The 17,711-nt window shown below is 41.6% G+C and overlaps 2 protein-coding genes across 4 annotated transcripts in view; one reads left to right on the top strand and one right to left on the bottom strand.

Moving 5' to 3' along the window:
• Positions 1-1,358: 1,358 nt before the first annotated feature.
• C5H11orf58 (chromosome 5 C11orf58 homolog) lies at positions 1,359-7,116 on the top strand. Its single transcript, XM_085063219.1, has 5 exons — positions 1,359-1,501; positions 1,677-1,757; positions 2,927-2,987; positions 4,682-4,791; positions 5,550-7,116. Exons 1-5 carry the CDS (start codon positions 1,442-1,444, stop codon positions 5,757-5,759), a joined length of 522 nt encoding a protein of 173 aa, XP_084919345.1. The 5' UTR covers positions 1,359-1,441; the 3' UTR covers positions 5,760-7,116.
• A 4,693-nt stretch (positions 7,117-11,809) lies between these two features.
• PLEKHA7 (pleckstrin homology domain containing A7) overlaps positions 11,810-17,711 on the bottom strand; it is a 145,287-nt gene continuing 139,385 nt past the window's right edge. For 2 of the 3 annotated variants that reach the window (XM_085063220.1, XM_085063222.1), the window contains 2 exons: positions 14,631-14,739; positions 11,810-13,360 (listed from right to left, as the gene is read on the bottom strand). In XM_085063220.1, coding sequence (XP_084919346.1) covers positions 14,642-14,739 — 98 coding nt within the window. In that variant the 3' untranslated portion in view covers positions 11,810-13,360; positions 14,631-14,641. The remainder of the gene's footprint in view (positions 13,361-14,630; positions 14,740-17,711) is intronic. The other variant, XM_085063221.1, reaches the window with a different exon arrangement.

The following is a 17,711-nucleotide window of genomic DNA, read 5'->3' on the forward strand; positions in this document are numbered from 1 at the left end:
ATCAACTCCACACCATAATTAATATCATACCATACCTTGGGTTGGAATGGACCTTAAAGACCGTCTTGTTCCAACCCCCTGCCACGGGCAAAGACACCTTTCACTAGACCAGGTAGCTCCAAGTCCCATTCAGCCTGGGGTCACCACACCACACCACACCACACCGCTTGGTGTCATTGCCAAACCTCCTGAGGGTGCCCTCAATCCCACTGTCCCGTGTCACTGACAAACAGCTGGTCCCAATGTTGACCTCTAAGGAAATCTACAGCTCTGAATCTACCTACCCAAAACACCTCTACACTATTAGATCTGTTGAGATTTTGTGCTCCATCTCCTGGCATATTTTCTTATCGACTCTTCTTTTGCTGTATTTCAATCCAACAAAAGAACAATGGGTGATATCTGAGTAACAAGGCTCAGGGAAAAACATCAAAATGACCCGAGCTTCATGACTCACATAAGCTTAGAGAAAGTTAAAAGTTTAGATTTGAGCCAACTATTGAGAAGAACTGAATATTTGGGCCATATTCTGACCACCTGCACTGCCTTGTGCAAAGCACACAAGATTGGAAAAACAAGTAATTTATGGGTACTTAGAGAGATGAGAAGTCCATGGCTGAAGTGACTGCCCTGATGCACATGGACAACATGCACATACAGACTGTAAACTGCTGGGAAAAAAAATCTAATTAAGACACTGACTTCAGGTCTTTGACCAAAAAAAGTAAAAGGAAAAAAAATTGCAATAGTTTGTTTTAAATGTCTCCAGAAAGAGAAGCTCTATGATCTCCCTGGGCAGCCTGTTCCAGTGCTCTGCCAGCCTCAGTGTAAAGTTCTTCCTTTAAAACTTCTCGTGTTTTTATTTATGGCCATTGCTCCTCGTCCTGCCACTGGGCACCACGGCGAAAACTCTGGCACCATCCTCTCGGCACCCATCTTTGGCACACTTATACGCATTAACAAATCCGGGGGCAGTGGGTGAAGTTGTGCTTTATACACCTGTGAGGGCGATGGGACGGCGGGAACAACCCGCCAGCGGCACTGAGGGGCTAACGGGAACGCCTGGAGCTTCGCACACAGGGCTCCACTCGGGGCGCACGAAGGAGCAGGAGCTGAAGCAAGCCGAGCAGAGGCACGGATCCCCACCCCACCACCCCAGTTCCCGAGGCCAGAAGACCGGCGAAGCGCCGGGAACCATCGCGCTCCCGTCTCCCGGCAGCACCGCCGCCCGCCCCCGAGGCGGAGCCCGCCCGGCCCGCCCCTCACGGCAGCTCCGCCGCGGAGACTTCTGGGACTCGTAGTCCCCTCCCGCCCGGCCCGCGCCGCCGCCGCCTGCCCAGAACTACCGCTCCCGGCGTGTCCCGCGCCTGACCCGCGCCCGCCCGCAGGGAGCGGCTCCGGCAGGAAGGCGGCAGCGCGGCCCAGTGAGCCAGCCGCGGCCATGAGCTCAGCCCGGGAGTCCCAGAGCCACCACGGCCTCAAGCGAGCGGCCTCGCCCGATGTAACAGGGCAGGGGGCGGCGGCGCGGGGGAGGGGGGCGGCGGCGCGGGAGGCGGCGGCAGGGCCGCGGCTGGGCGGCGGAGCCCCCGGCGGGACGCGGGGAGGCCGCGGGCGGGCTGCGGCGGGGCGGAGGGCCGCTCGGGGCGGGCGGGCGCAGTGAGCGTGTGCTCCCGCAGGGCTCCAGCAGCTGGGAGGCGGCGGACCTCGGCAACGAGGAGCGCAAGCAGAAGTTCCTGCGGCTGATGGGCGCCGCGAAGGTGAGGCCGCCCGCTGCCCATGGCTGCAGCCGGGGCGGGCACAGGGAGCGGGGCTCTGTCAGCGGCCGCGGGGCTCGGAGGGAAGCGGCAACAAGCCAGAGCTGCTGCGCTTTGGGGCTCTCCTGCAGGGTGATTGGGGTTTCACCGCTGGTGTGTCAGCGGCTGTGTCACACAAAACGTCGCTCGGAAGTTGTCGAGTCCCTGCGTCGCGGCTTCATCCCCACCCCACGCCTTAAATGCTTTCAGACCTGCTCGTAAAATTACTTGTTGACGCTTCCGAGAGAGTCCTTGTTACAAACTAACAAACCTACCTACTAGGTCTGCAAAATTCTCTTTCACTGGGAAAAAAAGCTTTAGATTAAAAATATTCCCTAGGTTTACTACTTTAAAGATAAAATACGCTAAATATAGATTGCTATTACGGTTGCTGCAAAACTGGTTAAATATACTAATGCTTTTTTCATATAAAATGTTGGTTTAGTCTTCAAGAAAAACATTTTTACTTGTACTAACTTAATTTGCTTTGAATACAGTAATTTTGTAAGCTGAAATAGCTTTCTGTGTGGAAAAGGTGAAAGTTAGGGCTTCCTAGTGGATAGGGATACAATGCCCCATTAAAGCATCCCACTACCACTAATCTTAATGGCTGTTTTGGTACTTAATGCTGCTTGATGTATAATGCCACTTCTTGCCTATTGGGACACATTTGCTAATTAGTAGCTACTGAGCCAATAAATTAATCAGCACTGTAAAGGTCTTACCTGACACTGTGAGCAGTCTAAAAGTGGGATCATCATAAGATACACAGCCTGAACTCTTGCAGGGTGCCAGAAAGAGTGTAAATGATCAGAACCTGAGTATTCATTTGTCCAGCATCGTGAAATATAGTTTCCATGTCAGTGGCAAGAAACAGAGTGAAATAGAACCACCTTTGGGGTCTGGGAAGAACAAAGAGAGTATAGCTGTTGGGGTTTCTTTTTCAGAAAATTCAACAAAAGAAAGATGAAACAAGGTCACCTAGAGGCAGCAGCTGTTAGCTAGTAAAACTTACAGTCCTACAGTTGGGTGGCAGGGTTTGACAGCAAACCTTTTCCATTCAAGATGTCCAGGATGCTGGCAGAGCTGTCAGTGCACCCTAAAGCTCCAAAACAAACTGCCTTTTCTTTTAGAAAGAACATACTGGCCGCCTTGTTATCGGAGACCACAGATCAACCTCTCACTTCAGGACAGGTCAGTTTATCCAACAGCTGATACAAAGTTGGAAATCTAACCCTTATTTAGGAACATTTCAGTACTTTAAGCTTGGTAGATGTTGCAGGGAGGGATTTCAGGTTTGGTGGCTGCAGCTGAAGAAGGGTCAGGCTGTGGCGTTGTAGAAGTTCCTTATTTCTCTTGTTAGATTACTGACAAATGGTTTGTCTGACTGCACTTACTTGCATTCTAATGTCAGCTAAGTACCTGAAGGTCAGGTACACTTGTGCACAAAAGCCCTGGAAATCAGGGCCTGTAGCTCCTCACTCTTATTTTGCTGTCAGAATAAGTTTTACTGCTGTTGGCACATAGCAGTATTGCACTTCCTTGCTTCCAGGATATCCAAACCTCTAAACTGTGCGTGGAAAAGAACAGGGTTGGTTTCTCCCTGACCTGGTTACCTATTGAATAGAAAGATCTCTGCCCTAAAGCAGTGAGGTAAAAGCTGAAAAGATCTGCAAGGTCATCTTGGCAATCAGCAATAGTTGGATGTCCTGTAGGACCATGGTAATTCCTTATCGTGCTTGCTTAGGAAGTCAAAGTACACAGCACCAAGTTGGGCTGGACTGCACTGCCTGAGAGAAGCTTTGATAAAGCCTTATGGAATAGCAGCTGTCACCATTCCAGAAAACTTCCCCTGATATTCCAGAAAGCTTTCCCCGATATGCTCCACTGATCATTTTTCATGTGATGAAAAAGTCTCAATGGACCTAAATAAGCCTGAGGATTGGCTCCAGGTGCTGCTGCTGTTAGCTTACAGAGTGAGACTGAGAATCACTCCTTCATACCTGAATTTCCTAGAAAGGAAGTGATGCTTCTCCTTGGATGCATAAAGAATCAGTACTGGTTTGTTAACAGCAAAAAGTTAAAATGCTAATGTTCAACATACAGTTATTGTCTTTTTACAGTAACAAACAGCTCTAACTTCCAAATGAGGAAGCAGGGATTTGCAGTACAACCTTTCAGCTTCACAGAGATATAAATTAAAAACTAGTGTTGTAGGCCTCCTGGGGAGAGCTAGAGATTCCTACCTTTTCCAAGTATGGAGGATCCTTAACTATTTTAACCATGTTTTCCCCCAGTGAAAGTGATTATTTATTCCCTTACTCAAAAAAGTGAATAAAGGGCCTGTAGAAATCGTTCATGGAAAGTTTTTCTGCTAATTCCTAAAGATGGAAAAATGCAGAGCTGTAGTAACTGCTCCTTGTGACTGAGGATGCATGAAACAGTTTCAAATCGAGCTCTATAAACAAGAGTGGTGGTATTGTCCCGAGGCGTGATGCTATATCTAGGGATGATTTAATCACAGTAATCCTGTGTTATGTAGTGAAGGTCAGAGTTTCTCCTTGCTGGGGCATGTTGCAGTATTGGCTGGAAGCACAGAGAACTCACACTGATGACATTTACCTTGTTTAGTAGAACATAATACTCCATAGTACAATTTGGGAATGTATCAGGTCTTAGGAACTTCCCAAGCCTCTTTCTATCAAAGCAGTCCTGCTTGCACCCTTGATACTTTTGCTTTTAAGTCTGATGGTTTGTGTGCAGTAATACTCAATGCTAGTTTAGAATGCTTGCACTTGAACTTCTTGACTTTGCAAATGTGACTTCCTGTAATTTGGTGTCTTTGTTAATTTGAATGAACCATAACCAAAGTACCCTGGACAATGCAGGGGAAGAAGACAAGAAAATGAACGAGGAGTTGGAGTCTCAGTACCAGCAGAGCATGGACAGCACCATGTCAGGGCGGAATCGGCGCCACTGTGGCCTCGGGTTCAGTGAGGTAGAGTTCATTTCTGTAACCATTTGGCTTTTGCTTCACTGGCTTTGAAAATCCAAGCAGACTTCCGTGGTTTGGGCTAAAGGACAGACTTACTGCAGGCTTGACTCCTGTTCGTGTGCACTGTGGTGGCCACTTGGATGCTCATAAATGACTGATGCTTCTCACTGTGCTGAGAAGTGACAAGACATGCTTAATGCTCCAAGGTCATCGAGACTGATTAGGGCTCAAAGTGACAAATATTTTAAACCAGGGTGTTGCTGAGGAATACATAAGTAGGCAGCATAACCATCTGCATTGTTGTTAGCGATATCACTAGATTACTTCAGCATTCCTCATGCTGCAGTTTGCTAAGCTTCCTTTCAGAGATCAGTCACAAATGTGGATTCTTGAGGGTCTAGCCTTTAGTTCCATTGTGTCACACTGTGACAAATATTCCAGTGCCATTACTGGAGTTACTGAACTGAGTTGATCTGGAACTTCAGACTCATTGAATGGTGTCTTTAGGATTTCTGCTGTAACTAAATAAACCAGTGGCTGATTAATTAATGAGTGTCACAGCTAGCATGGTTAACCACTTCAGGGGAGTTGCTTTCTGTCTAATAATTCATTTAAACAGGCCTCTGTTTAGCAACATGGCCAATTTTAGTACCAAAATGAAAGGAGCCATTAAGTGAAGCATTCTCACTGTGAAATTTTAAAGGCTGCAGTGGAGTTGCCAAGAAATAATGTTTTATCTGTCTCGTAATCTGAACTTACAGTTTCAGGAAGATGAACAAGAGGAGGAGGCAGCTGGACACTCCTCTGATGAGAGTTCAGAGGATTCTGAAAGTGGCTCTGATTCAGAGCAAGAGGAGTCTGCAGAGGAGCTACAAGCTGCTGAAAAACATGATGAAGCCGAGGTTCCAGAAAACAAAAAAGAAGCAAAAAGCAACTATAAAATGATGTTTGTGAAAGCCAGTGGTTCATAACTGCAGATGTAACAGCTTTGTATTTAAAGTACAGTAAGCCTTATTGTTACAGTGCAAAGTGGAGGACTGCTACAGCACAAATCTTTGTATTTTGATTTTAAAAAGACCCTGTTAGATGACAAAAAGTAGTATTTGCTTTCTGTTGCCATGGATAACATTTTTATGGGCGCAGTGATATTAATGGTTTTTGTAAAGTGTATAATATCCTGGATGGAGAAATAAATTTGTTTTATTCCTGCCCAATCTTCAGAATGTTATCTGAACTATCCCTTCCCTTATTCCATGCCAGATAAGGAAGCTTCATGTTAGTGGTTTATTCAGTTAGTACCCCAGTCTTGAATTTTTAACTATTAAGATTACATGTGAATTACGTGATGTTGCATTAGTTGTAAAATACCAATATGAGCATTATTCTGTGATGTACTAGAGCTTTAAACAATGATTTTGTCTATAGATGCTAGTGTTGGCAGGGCTGAGAGGAGAAATTGCTCACTTTTGTGACAGCATTAATCACTGTATCCATCTGAAGTCCTACAGCAGTTGCATAGAGAAGATGTTTTAGAAAAGCATAATTCAACAGAAGGCTCTAATTGCTTCTTTGGCTTTCTAACAAGGGGGAGGAGCTGTAATTGTTTCTACCTTTCAGTAGAAAAGAGTGATTTTTTGAATTACTGGTTCCTGGCTATAGCACTGAGTTGTTATTAAAAATAACACTTCCCAAGGAAACCAGTTTACTTTGAAAGAGAAAGTATACTTTGATAATGAAAAGGATATACAAATCATTTTAGCTTTTTTAAAATGTAGAATAAAGAGTTAAATATGCGAGCCCTTCTTCCTTTTCTCCCTGTAAATGCATCCATTGGAGGTCTGAGTCAATTAGCACAAGATTGTACCTCTCAAGTCAAGTTGATATGCCTAGAAAGCCAGGAGTTCAGTAACTCCTTCTAGCAAGAATTAAACACATCCATTCCTCTGCAAATTCATTGCATTCAAGTAATGAATAAAATGTCAGAGCTTTTTAGACTTTGTTTCCTCTTAGTACATCAGCCAGATCCCCTGCCTCTCCTTGCTGGGAGAACAGGACATCTGACCTGTACCTCTGGTATCACCACATTCTGCCTCTGCAGTGTTCCAGGGAACACTCCAGATGCTCGTGGAGACTCCATTGCCATGTACAATTCCTGATGTGCAGACAACATTTCCAAGCCAGGTGGCTGAAGGAAAGCAGCAGTTTGTACTATCATTGCATAGTTTATTGAATGTAAACACTGCAGCATCAACTATTGGGGGAGGACTTGGAATAAGTATGGAAAAAATAAAAGTAATATTGTAAATAAAAATTGAGTGTAGATTTTGATTACTGTGTTTGACTATATGTGTTTAATACAAGTTTTTCCAGTCATTCAATTTTAAGAACAATGTTACAGCAGCCACTCATGGTCAGTCATTTGTACTTGATCTGTGTAGATTTTGTTTTCCCAATACTGCAAGCATCTAATACTCAGAGACATAATTAAGTTGCTTGTGCATTGTAAAGAGAGAAAACCTCACCATGACTTAGGAAAGCTGCTCTTAGGAAAGAGGGTGAGATGCCTCCCTAAGAGACCAACTGATTACTTTCCTAATAGACCCATTCCAGGTTTTCCTAGTTACACACTCAAGTTACACTCAAACCAGCATTTCACTGTTAAAATCTTTTACCTGTGGCTGCCACTCACCTCTCTGCCATCTCTGTCACAGCACCATTCTTTTCCATGTTCTTTTCAACATTCTTTTCCATGCATGCTTTCCCACCAGTGTGCAGCCAAGCAGAGATTCACATTGGGATCTGGAAAGATCCAGGAAAAGCAGATCCAGCTGGCTGGTCCTGCATGGGTCTGCTGACAGACAATGAGGTACTCTTCGACTCAGCCTCTTGCTTCCTTGATTTGGCCATCAGTTTCAATTATAAATAAATAGAACACACAAAGATTAAAAAAAACCCCTGAAATTAAACTTTTTTTTTTTCTATTTTCTCTGACCAGAAAAAAAAAAAATCAACAGAACTTCCGTTCCCCAAAAGTAGGTGAACATCTGATGAGGTTTGGGGTAACATCTGTGATGCTGACCTAAGACTCTCCTGCTCAAAATAGGAAGAGTTTTACCTTGTCTTGTCGGCTTCATTTATAAACATATTAAGAACTTGCAGATTCATCGATGCAGCATAAGAAGCTTCTCCCTTTGTACCACAAAAGGCTGAATTAAATCAGTTTGTGCAGTGAATGTTTTAATTCAGGAGTCAGTTTTAGCATCAGCAGTATTGGCATGGATGGAGCAGGATGGTTTCAGCCCTCACTGGAGCAGAGAACTCAGGAAAAATCCAAGTTGGAGTTTTGGTTGACTCTAGTCAACCTTTTGCTTTTCCAGGGTGGAATGGAAGGAGCTCCCAGAGATGACAGCACAACACATCATAAGCAGAAACTGACTAACAAAAAGGCCAACTGCATTTGTCTATTGAAACAAGACCTGTCCACTGAAATTCCTCAATTCAGTCCAGTTTAGTTCCCTCTCAATAGAAATGCAGAAGTCTGCCTGTTCTCCTACACCTCAGGAAAGGACTACAATTGGTCTCACAAATGGTTGTCACAGAACAACCATCACATCTGGTAAGTTCACAGGTTTCTAAACCACACTGAAAATTTACCTACACAACGAATGTGGGTAAGAGTGTACACACAGGTGCACTCTCAGCCCTTGGCTTTGGAAGGCTGAAAACACCTGGTGTGCCTGTTCCCTTTCCATTTGCCCTGGAACCAGGAACCCCTCCAGGTGAGCTCCATCACAGCCCCAGTGCCCACAGGTCCAGCAGTCACAGAAGAAGTTGCATCTAAGCCAGGTAAAAAGGGATTCTCAACATCCTACAGGAATTCTCCAAGGCCAAGGAAATCAGATCTGTAAGTTGCCCTGTAGTTTCTTGCAACTGCTTTGCAGTTTATTCTCCCTTTCTTCCTGAAGAGGAGGCTGACAACTTGATTCCTGAAAGCACAATTTATAGGCCAGCTTCAAAGCTATAGGTCCCTCTAAGGCTCTGGTTGGGGAATTCACATCAAAGACGATGTGCACATGTTGTTCTGATGCCAGAGAGGATGGTTGGTAGAAATCTCCGTGGATTTGCTACAGTCCCCAGCACAGGGATTAAATTATGCACTGAAGCTGCCTCTGTAAACTGCAGGAGACAAAGAGAATAAGTGGCAGTGCAATATCTCATAATCAAAGCCTGGCACGGCTCTTTGCATCAGTCCCTTGGAAGCTGTCAGGGGATTAAGAGAAGGGACATGTGTCAAGGTACCCTCAACTGGAGGGACAAAGCACAACTTGGTTTTGTTTGCTTTTAAGCCTGTCACCTCTGTACTTCTCCTGAGAAAAATATCTTAGTACAAGAGGTGTACAGCATCATGGTGGGAGATGAGTTTCCTCAGTTTTTGCACAGCATTAAAGAAGCACAGTACTTGGTGATTTAACCCCAGTTGAGTTAATTTTGGTGTGCAGGTGCAGGAGGAGCTCACACTTAGAGTTTGTGCTATCATCTGTCCAAACCCAGTACCATTTTTAGTGGCCACAGCAGGATCCAGTGGAGAAAGATAAAAAGGGAAGACTGGAAAGAACTTTAGATGCTGTCTAGGAACAGAGCATAGCAACTGGCAATAGAAAAGACAATTGTCCTGCTACCAAAACCCCACCCTGAAGTCGTCAGTGATTCTCTCCATCCACTACTATCAACATTCCACTCCCTTGTTTAACTCTTTCATGAGGCATTTTCTGTATTAGGATACAAAACATTTTCATTGCTAGCTACTCCTTCTTTTTACCTTCTCCACTATCATTTCAGCCAAGTCATTTCACTGAAGCATTTTGCTGCTGTCCAAATCCACAAATTCCAGCTCCACACATCTCTTTACTACCTCCCACTTCCAACCACTAGACTGTTCTCCATCCTCACCTTCAGCCCCTTATTTACATCTTCCTTGCAGATACATCTCTGCCATTATTTTCTACAATCTCACCACTCACCTTTGTTTTCTTAACCTCTTCCTTCTTTTAGTGAGTGCTTCCTTATGCTACAGCTCCTGGTAAAAGGATTCAAGAAAACATCACTGTCCTTCAAGTTTACATCTGGTAACACAATTTCAACAGCTGCTCCAAAAATGCTAATTGTTAGCGTTTTCTTTGGAGGCTGTTTTCCACTCTCTGTGAGGCAGCCAGGAGCACTGACAAGTAAATAACAAGTAAACAGTGCCCAAATGTGCATATATGCAATGCTCCCTGGTTTTACTTACTTTATAATTAGCACTTGAAGTCATTCTACCATCTCCCAGCAATTTCATTGCAGCCTTTATAATTTTACCTCCCTCCTACATTTACCTGTAGTTTAACATTCCAAGTGTGGTTGTTGCACAGAGTACCTCAACAGACTTGTATTAAAAATGCTCTTTAAAATTCCAGAGCTTTGAACTAAAGAAATATCTCAAGAAGTTTTCATGGAAAGTTCATCGCGGTTGGTTCAATTCAGCTGCAGTTAGATGCACCTTTTCAAATAATGGGGAAAAAAAATGTAAAGGGGTCAGACCCAATCAATACAGTTGTTCAAACAGAATTTCAGGCACTGTGATGTGGGGATTTTTTGTGCTCTTTCTTTGTACTGCTCCACTATGAAGAAAGGTTGCTTTTGCTAGTAGAGCAATAAAAAAATCTTAGCCTTTTGAATACAGCCAAATAACCAATGGGAATCTTTACCAGGTGTGGAAAACATAGCAATTTTTTCATGTTTTTCTTGTGCATGGCTTTGTTCTTTTTATAACCACGCAGTACACTGGCACACAGACACACAGCACAAGCAAACACTTTAGAAATACCCACAGACAGACATAAATCAGAGGGGTAACATCACATCCTGCCTTCTGTATCATCTAAGTTTTGACACCGAGTAAATCTGGTCTTTCCCTCATAGAACACCCAGAAGTTAATTGCTAAGACAGCTGGGAAATAGGTGGTTTCACACAGGGGAACTGATGCTGATATAAAATACATACACATTTATTTGAAGATCTGGGAGTCAGAGGACTAAATGGTGCAGGGGGAAAAATAAAGGTATAAGGAGTACCAAACACATTGGATGTGCTCTGCCTTCTCAAAACACCAACCCCTCCCTCCAAAGGCTGTGGGGTGCCCAAGACCACCCTGCTGGGCAGCAGCACACAAGTTTAGTAGCATCCTTCAGTTGCTTTCCCTTCCACACATAAGCAACTTCCCAGAACAGAATCTCTTAAAAAAGCTTTTTAGGAAACTCTGCTATCTACTTTTGGTGGGTTTTTTTTTGTTTGTGTGAGGCTTTTTGTTGTTGGTGGTGATTTTTTCTTCCCAAGTGCTCCAAAACAGCCTGGATGTCTCTAAGTACTGCTTACTTGCCCAGTCCTTTAAAACAAACAGCTTAATCCAGATGTACAAAGCAAAACAATAGTGCCATAGCTCAGCAGGATTCCTTGCAGCCCAGCAATGCACATCACCTCGAAATAACAGTGAAAAACAGAGGCACGGGATGTTGTGCAAGTCCAAAAAGGTAAAAGAGGTGCTACTTACAAGTATCAGGCTGTACTTTTATAAATGCACCTGGGTAGTAAAATTTTAGTAACTTCAGCTGAAGAAATTGAAAGCAGCTGTACACGGGAAGTCAGCCTGCAAAATTTTTGGTGTAACATTACAAAACATTAAAAACCAGCACATTCAAAAGAACTGATACTGTTTTCTAATGAGTGAGTTCAATTAGTCCCAAACACTGCACTGTTTAATAGGCAGAGGGGAAAAAAGGGAACCTCTGACCAAAATTACATCGATCTGCATATAAAGGTAATTTTTTTCTAGTTTTAATATTAGAAAAAAGCCTGTAACACCTAAAAAAGAGCATTTTGTTTAAAACAAACAGAACCGAAAAAGGAAATTAGCCCAAAAGTACAAATTACTCTGAATTTCCAACTATCTGGACACTGATAAGAGAGCAGACAAGACAGAGGCAATAGGAGGCAGTTATGTTAATATTTTAATCTGTACATATACCATTTTCCAAACTGTTACATTTTATTTAAATTAATGTTTTCTTGCAAAATATTCATTTATGCTTTCAAAACTTTTTTTTTATAAAGGCAAAAAATAAATCATTATTTTGGCAAAAGGTTTTGAACTTGATACTGGCAGTATTGAGGTAAAACAGATTGCATTAGCTAAATATATACTTTTAAGAATATTTCTGAGTATAGTGTTAATATAATATGATCTGTCCTAAAGTCTGAAACACGAAGGTCAATTCCAAGGGGTTTTTAGCTACTACATGAATACAGGGAATAAACAAGTTAGTGGTTTCACAAAATACTGTAGAGAAGTATTTCTCAGTTATTTCTCATCCAGAGCTGAACTCAGCTACTAATCACATAACATTGGGAAATTTTTGCATGTCTTGCATTCGATGCATACACAGGGTTTTTTCAAGTATAGTTGCAGCAATTCATTTAATCTTATTTTCTCCTTATTGGAACCACCTCACCCTTTGCCCTATTCATAAGTACAACACAGAATTTCAAAGTTTGGCAAAGTTAAGCACCAGGTGAACATATATTTTAAATTAGCAGGTGCCACATTCCATTAGTTTTGCTGTTTCTAGGATAAATACTAGTCAATACATCATATTGTAATGTTTATTGAAAAAAAATCAGAAGAAAAATACGTATTCACTAGCCAAATGACACATCATAATTTTTTTTATTGCTTACTCCACATATTTTAATTAAAAATCATCTTCTTTCACACCTCAACTTTAAAAAAAAAAAATTGTAAGTTGTTTGTTATAGCACTACTGTCAAGGGCAACCTAAGAAACTGTGGATTGATACCAGCAAATTAATCATCAAGGATCAAAAAAAGGAAATGAGAGTTAAAACTGTCTTTCGTTATGGCTTTCTTGAGAAATTTCAGCTATACAGCTAATATTTAGAAATTCAAGCTAAAAGTTCCTGCAACGGATTATTTAATGGGCAAAAGGGTGGGTGATTAACTCCACAAAAATATTCAATCCAAAACACCCTTTCACCAAACCTGTCACCTGCATTAGCTCTATCCATACCTTATCAATGTGCTTCTAGGTTTGTTCAAATTTGTGAGGTTTTTTTTCCACAAAACTTTACAATGTGCATCTGAGCCTGGGGGGAAGTAACAACATCTTTTAGTATCTATGCAAGAAGTGTCTTTTAAAATGAATTCAGCCCTTGATTTAAAAAAAAATCTAAAATACATCATTCTAAAAATACACTGTCAGTATTTTACAGAGTTTATTAAAAGTGCCATTTATTCGTATAAAAAGTGTGAACTAAACTGAAGTAAGTAAAAAATGATTTGCAGTTCTCTTCATTTTCATAGAAAATCCCCCTATTATTCTCTGAATGCATTTCCAGAAGGTGTCATCAGCCAAGGAGTATCTCCACAGAAAGCTGGAAAAGAATCTCCTCTGTCTTCCATGTGGTGTCACCAAGTGGGATTTGCCTCGAGCCTCATGTCAGTGTTCACTCACTGCTTTGGCTGGCGTGAAGGAAAACAAAACATGGTTAAATATTGAAGGGAGGAAACCAAAGCCAAGCAGTCAGCAATTTCTGGGAACTTTTTATTTTTTTTTTAAAAGCCTTTTGCAGTTTGACAGAAGGAACAATTCAAACAGACACATTAAGCAAACAATTATCTCACTGATGCTCAAGCTCCCGTGTCCCCTGCGTGGTGCTGGTTATCACAACTACTTTCTTTTTCTGAAGAAAATGTAAATTCATATAAATATATATCTGTAAGTTTGTAACTGTGTGTATATATTTGCACAGACATGTAGTAGACATGTTTTTAAGTCAGTCTGGAATCACAGAATGGTTGGGGTACGAAGGGACCTCTGAAGGTCAGCCCCAGTCCCCTGCTCGAGTCTAACACTCTGGTATTCTACAATTATTTGAGTTACTCAAGCAACCCTTTTTTCCTACTTCATCTCTGTTTTATCTTCCTGTTCCATTTCAGGCAATAAAATTAAGCCAAAGGAAATCAGAAAGGTGGGAATAGTATCAAAGGAAAATATGGATGCATAGCAATTGTCTTAACTAGGGGCACACTTTGGAGTTGCATACAGTATTCACACCTATTCCTATTTGCTATTTCCAACAGGGAAAACTCTGCAAATCCTACTGAGAAGAGATATTAATACACATATTTTTTTTTTTTTAAGGACAACAAAATTATCACAATTTTAATACCTGAAGTGGCAAAATAACCTAACCAGAGACAAAACCAATCTTCTGTTAACCTGACCCAATGCAAGGCACGATCAAAGTCCAACACAACACCGCAGAGTCAGTCACAAAGGGCCAAATTTTCAGCTCACCTCAGCTCAGACTCTGATGCCAGCTCATGTGTAGAGCAGCAGCCCACAAAGTGCTGCTTGTAGGGGTGCACTTTGGATTCTCTGTGTGCCCTGAGCAGGCACAAACACCTGCCCACAACAGCAGCCACCAGAGCACAAAAGGCTGCTGAAAACCTGACCCTCTGCTACCCAGAGCACAGATGTCTCCTCCCTTCACCACGGCAGGACTGAGGAAGCACCTCATCTCCAGAGCAACACCAATTATCCAAAGCCTCCATCAGCCCACGTGTTAGCTCATTAGAAGCAGTATTTACAAGAATCACAGGTTTTGGAAAAAGCAGCTGCATGCTTTGGCTCGGATGTAGTTTTGGTTTAGTGAAGAAGTTAAGATGCAGCAAGGCACAGCACAGGCACGGCGGCACAGCAGACGTGCCGAGAGCAGTTAGTTCTTACTTGGAAGGTGTTTAAACAAATGTGTAGTGAAATCCATTGCTTAGGGGGGAGTGAGGTGGCTGTGGTACAGAAGGTGAGGGTGCTGTGGGTGGGTAGGTCAGCTGCTGAGCTAGAAGGGATCACACACAGGAATTAGGCTGCACAATCAAACATTCACATCATAAACGGAGAGACCTTCATTTTCTACCCTGATTAGCAATGCAAGGAGGTGATACACCCATTTTAGTCACATGGGGCACAATGTAAATGACAACATTTCTTTTTCCTACTCCTGGCATAAATTAAACAAAGATTCCTATCTGGATGAGAATATGGACAGCCTGTCTTAAGATGAAGTTTCACTGGAACGTTATGAAGGCACACAACACTGATATACTCTCATCAGCCCTGCTTTTGAAGCTGCAGTTCTGGACCAGCACCTGGATTTGCTAATTTGATTTCAAGACTTCACTGAGGCTGTACAGGTTTTCAGCATTTCCTTTGTTATATGCCAATGAGCAGAAACAAAAATAACATATGGAAAAATAATGATTAAAAAATTATATATGCATGCAACATTTTGCTTGTGCAGTGCATGATGCAGTAAATACATTTTCATACCTCAGCTTGAAAATAGAGGATAAAGAACACAATGATTAAAACTATCCTTGTTTATAAACCAAAGTAATGGTATAGTAGCAGAAGACAATAATCATAAAACTGAAGAGATTGAAACTCGATCTAAAATTCTGCTTTTACATTTTAGAGGGCTGAAGATAGACCCAATTCTGAAGCCCATAAAATAGGAAACAACTTCTTAATACTCTTGTATTTGACTTTAATCTTCCAGACTCTTGGAATGATTTCCACTTAAAAGGTTGATTTCTTACTAGGAACAGAGGAAACTCTAAAATGTTGCTTTACCAAGATTAGATAAATTTACAACTTATCTTAAAAGATTTATATTAGCATAGCATCTTAAAATAACTGCTTCCCCCTGAAAAATGGGCAAAGTCAATCTTCACAGTCTTTTTCATAAACAAATCTTTGTAAAAAAAAAATCTAGATAATTAGTTTGGGATTTTCAGATACGGTCTGCTTCACCATCAAGAAACAAATGATAACCCATACTTCAAAAATCAAACTCCAAAAATAAGAATGTGAAGGCATCTGTCATATGAGACTAAATGAGAATGTACAATCAGCTCAAATGCTTTTCTTTTCAATCACCTTCAATCATCAGAAAAAAAGGCCATAACTAAGAAACCTGAACTCTTTTCTGGTTTGTAGATTTTCTGTTAAAACCAAACCACTCCAGTTTGTTTTTTTTTTTCAGAATACCATGAAAGGTGTTTGCCTTTAAAGGAGTAAGAAATAAATCAAAGCAAGACGTTTCAAGAAGGGCATTTCTGAGGTGCAAGTGTGGCAACAAAAGCTGTGCACAAACAAAGGTTTGGGATTCCTTAAAAACCATAGTCTTTGGCTACTGTGTTAGGGTTTCTTTAAGTTTCTGAAAGACAAAAGAGGCAGCTGCTATACTTCACACAGAAACTTGAACTAAAAATTATTTCGCAACTGACTGAAAATTTTCTGAAGCAGCACTTAAACACTTCAGTGCCAATACTCACTTTAATTCTCTCCTTGAGGAAAACTAAAGAATTGAGAAGATTTTTGTGCTTACATATACCTAAAAATTTGATAGGTCACACTTTTGTGATAATTACAACAAAAAAAAAAATTAAAATACATACATAAACCTAAAGTAATGAAATGTATACTACATTCCCTACACAACATTTAAAAACTCAAACCCATTTCAGTAGTGTACAGCTGGTACAAGTTCAGGCACACCCAGAAATAAGGTAACTGGCCCCACTGAAGACCCACTGAAGACCTTTGAGTAGGGCAGGCACTCTGCTCTTGCTGCACTGACACAGAGGAATAATTTCAATATTGACTGTGTTCACCTGGGCTGATCTTAGCTTTCGTGTGACCTTTTCCCAGCAAAACCTGTAACTCAAGTGGCAAAATGCTGCACTGGCTTATACCTCATGAAAAAAGATTCCCATTCCATAACCAGGAGCCTGGAGTACCTGTGACAAGCTTCTGGTCACTAGAACTGGCACCAAAGCACCTGTGGAAAAGCCCTTTTGATACACTGATGGCCTGAAGGTCCACAAGGTTCTTCCTGAAATGCTCCCATGATTTCACAATTCTGTTTTTGTTTGGTTTAGCTTTATAATGTCAAACCTCCTCAGTGAATCATTTTACCCCTGCCAGTCAGTTAAATTACCCAAAGAAAGCCTCTGAAGTCTCGAGATTCCTCTCCTGAAAATGTATTCCATCCCCTCCAAAAGCCATTCCCCCCAGGTTGAGCTGGCACTGCATCCCTGAGCCACATTCAATCAATGCTCTGTTGCTGCAGATGCACATCATGCATTCCCATATTGGAATAATCTGTCTTTAATGGGAAGGTCTTAAGGGCTGCTGTGGCGAGAGCCATAAGTTTAAACTGACAACCTCAGATGAGAAATGTGCGTATTTTTTCTCCATCATAGCTGAAGTTTCCATTATTTCCATTCTCCAGTGGAACAGTGAATGGTGCCAGTTATAAATGGCCAGTCAGACACTTGGGAGAATTGCTGCTGCATGGATTACTGTGTGATACAAATCTTGGGATGCTTCTTACTTATTTCAACTATAAAGCAATCAAGAGTGAAATTATCACTTTTAGCGACGTATTGCAAAGGATCTATTAATTTCCAGGCATCCAGCAGAATTCATGCACAGCTGTCTTGCTCTGACCTCTCACCCTGGTCACCAGACAGAAACATGCCAATCCCAATTTTCCAAGGTCTTTTTCAGCCTGCTGTCACACAGCTCAAGCTGCAAATGATTGTACACTAATCTCAATCACTGGACCAGGGAATCTTTCTCTTAAAAAAAAAAATTAAAATCCTTTTTTCTTGATTTTTTAAGTCACAATCAATTTACTTTTAAAAAATGAATACAGAAATACCTGAATTCATGTAATTATAGAGAATTCAGTTAAAATGTTGATTTTTTTTTTTAGCACTATTAGTTAGAGCAAGTTTCTGATTT

The sequence above is a fragment of the Lichenostomus cassidix genome, chromosome 5 (genome assembly GCF_008360975.1).
Source record: "Lichenostomus cassidix isolate B80296 chromosome 5, HeHo_3.0, whole genome shotgun sequence".
Classification (NCBI taxonomy): domain Eukaryota; kingdom Metazoa; phylum Chordata; class Aves; order Passeriformes; family Meliphagidae; genus Lichenostomus; species Lichenostomus cassidix.

Excerpts from the sequence above, each read along its gene's own strand:
- C5H11orf58 (XM_085063219.1), top strand. The coding sequence starts at position 1,442 with ATGAGCTCAGCCCGGGAGTCCCAGAGCCACCACGGCCTCAAGCGAGCG. Across the intron at positions 1,758-2,926 it reads GGCTGATGGGCGCCGCGAAG|AAAGAACATACTGGCCGCCT; the intron begins GTGAGGCCGCCC and ends CTTTTCTTTTAG. Across the intron at positions 4,792-5,549 it reads GTGGCCTCGGGTTCAGTGAG|TTTCAGGAAGATGAACAAGA; the intron begins GTAGAGTTCATT and ends CTGAACTTACAG.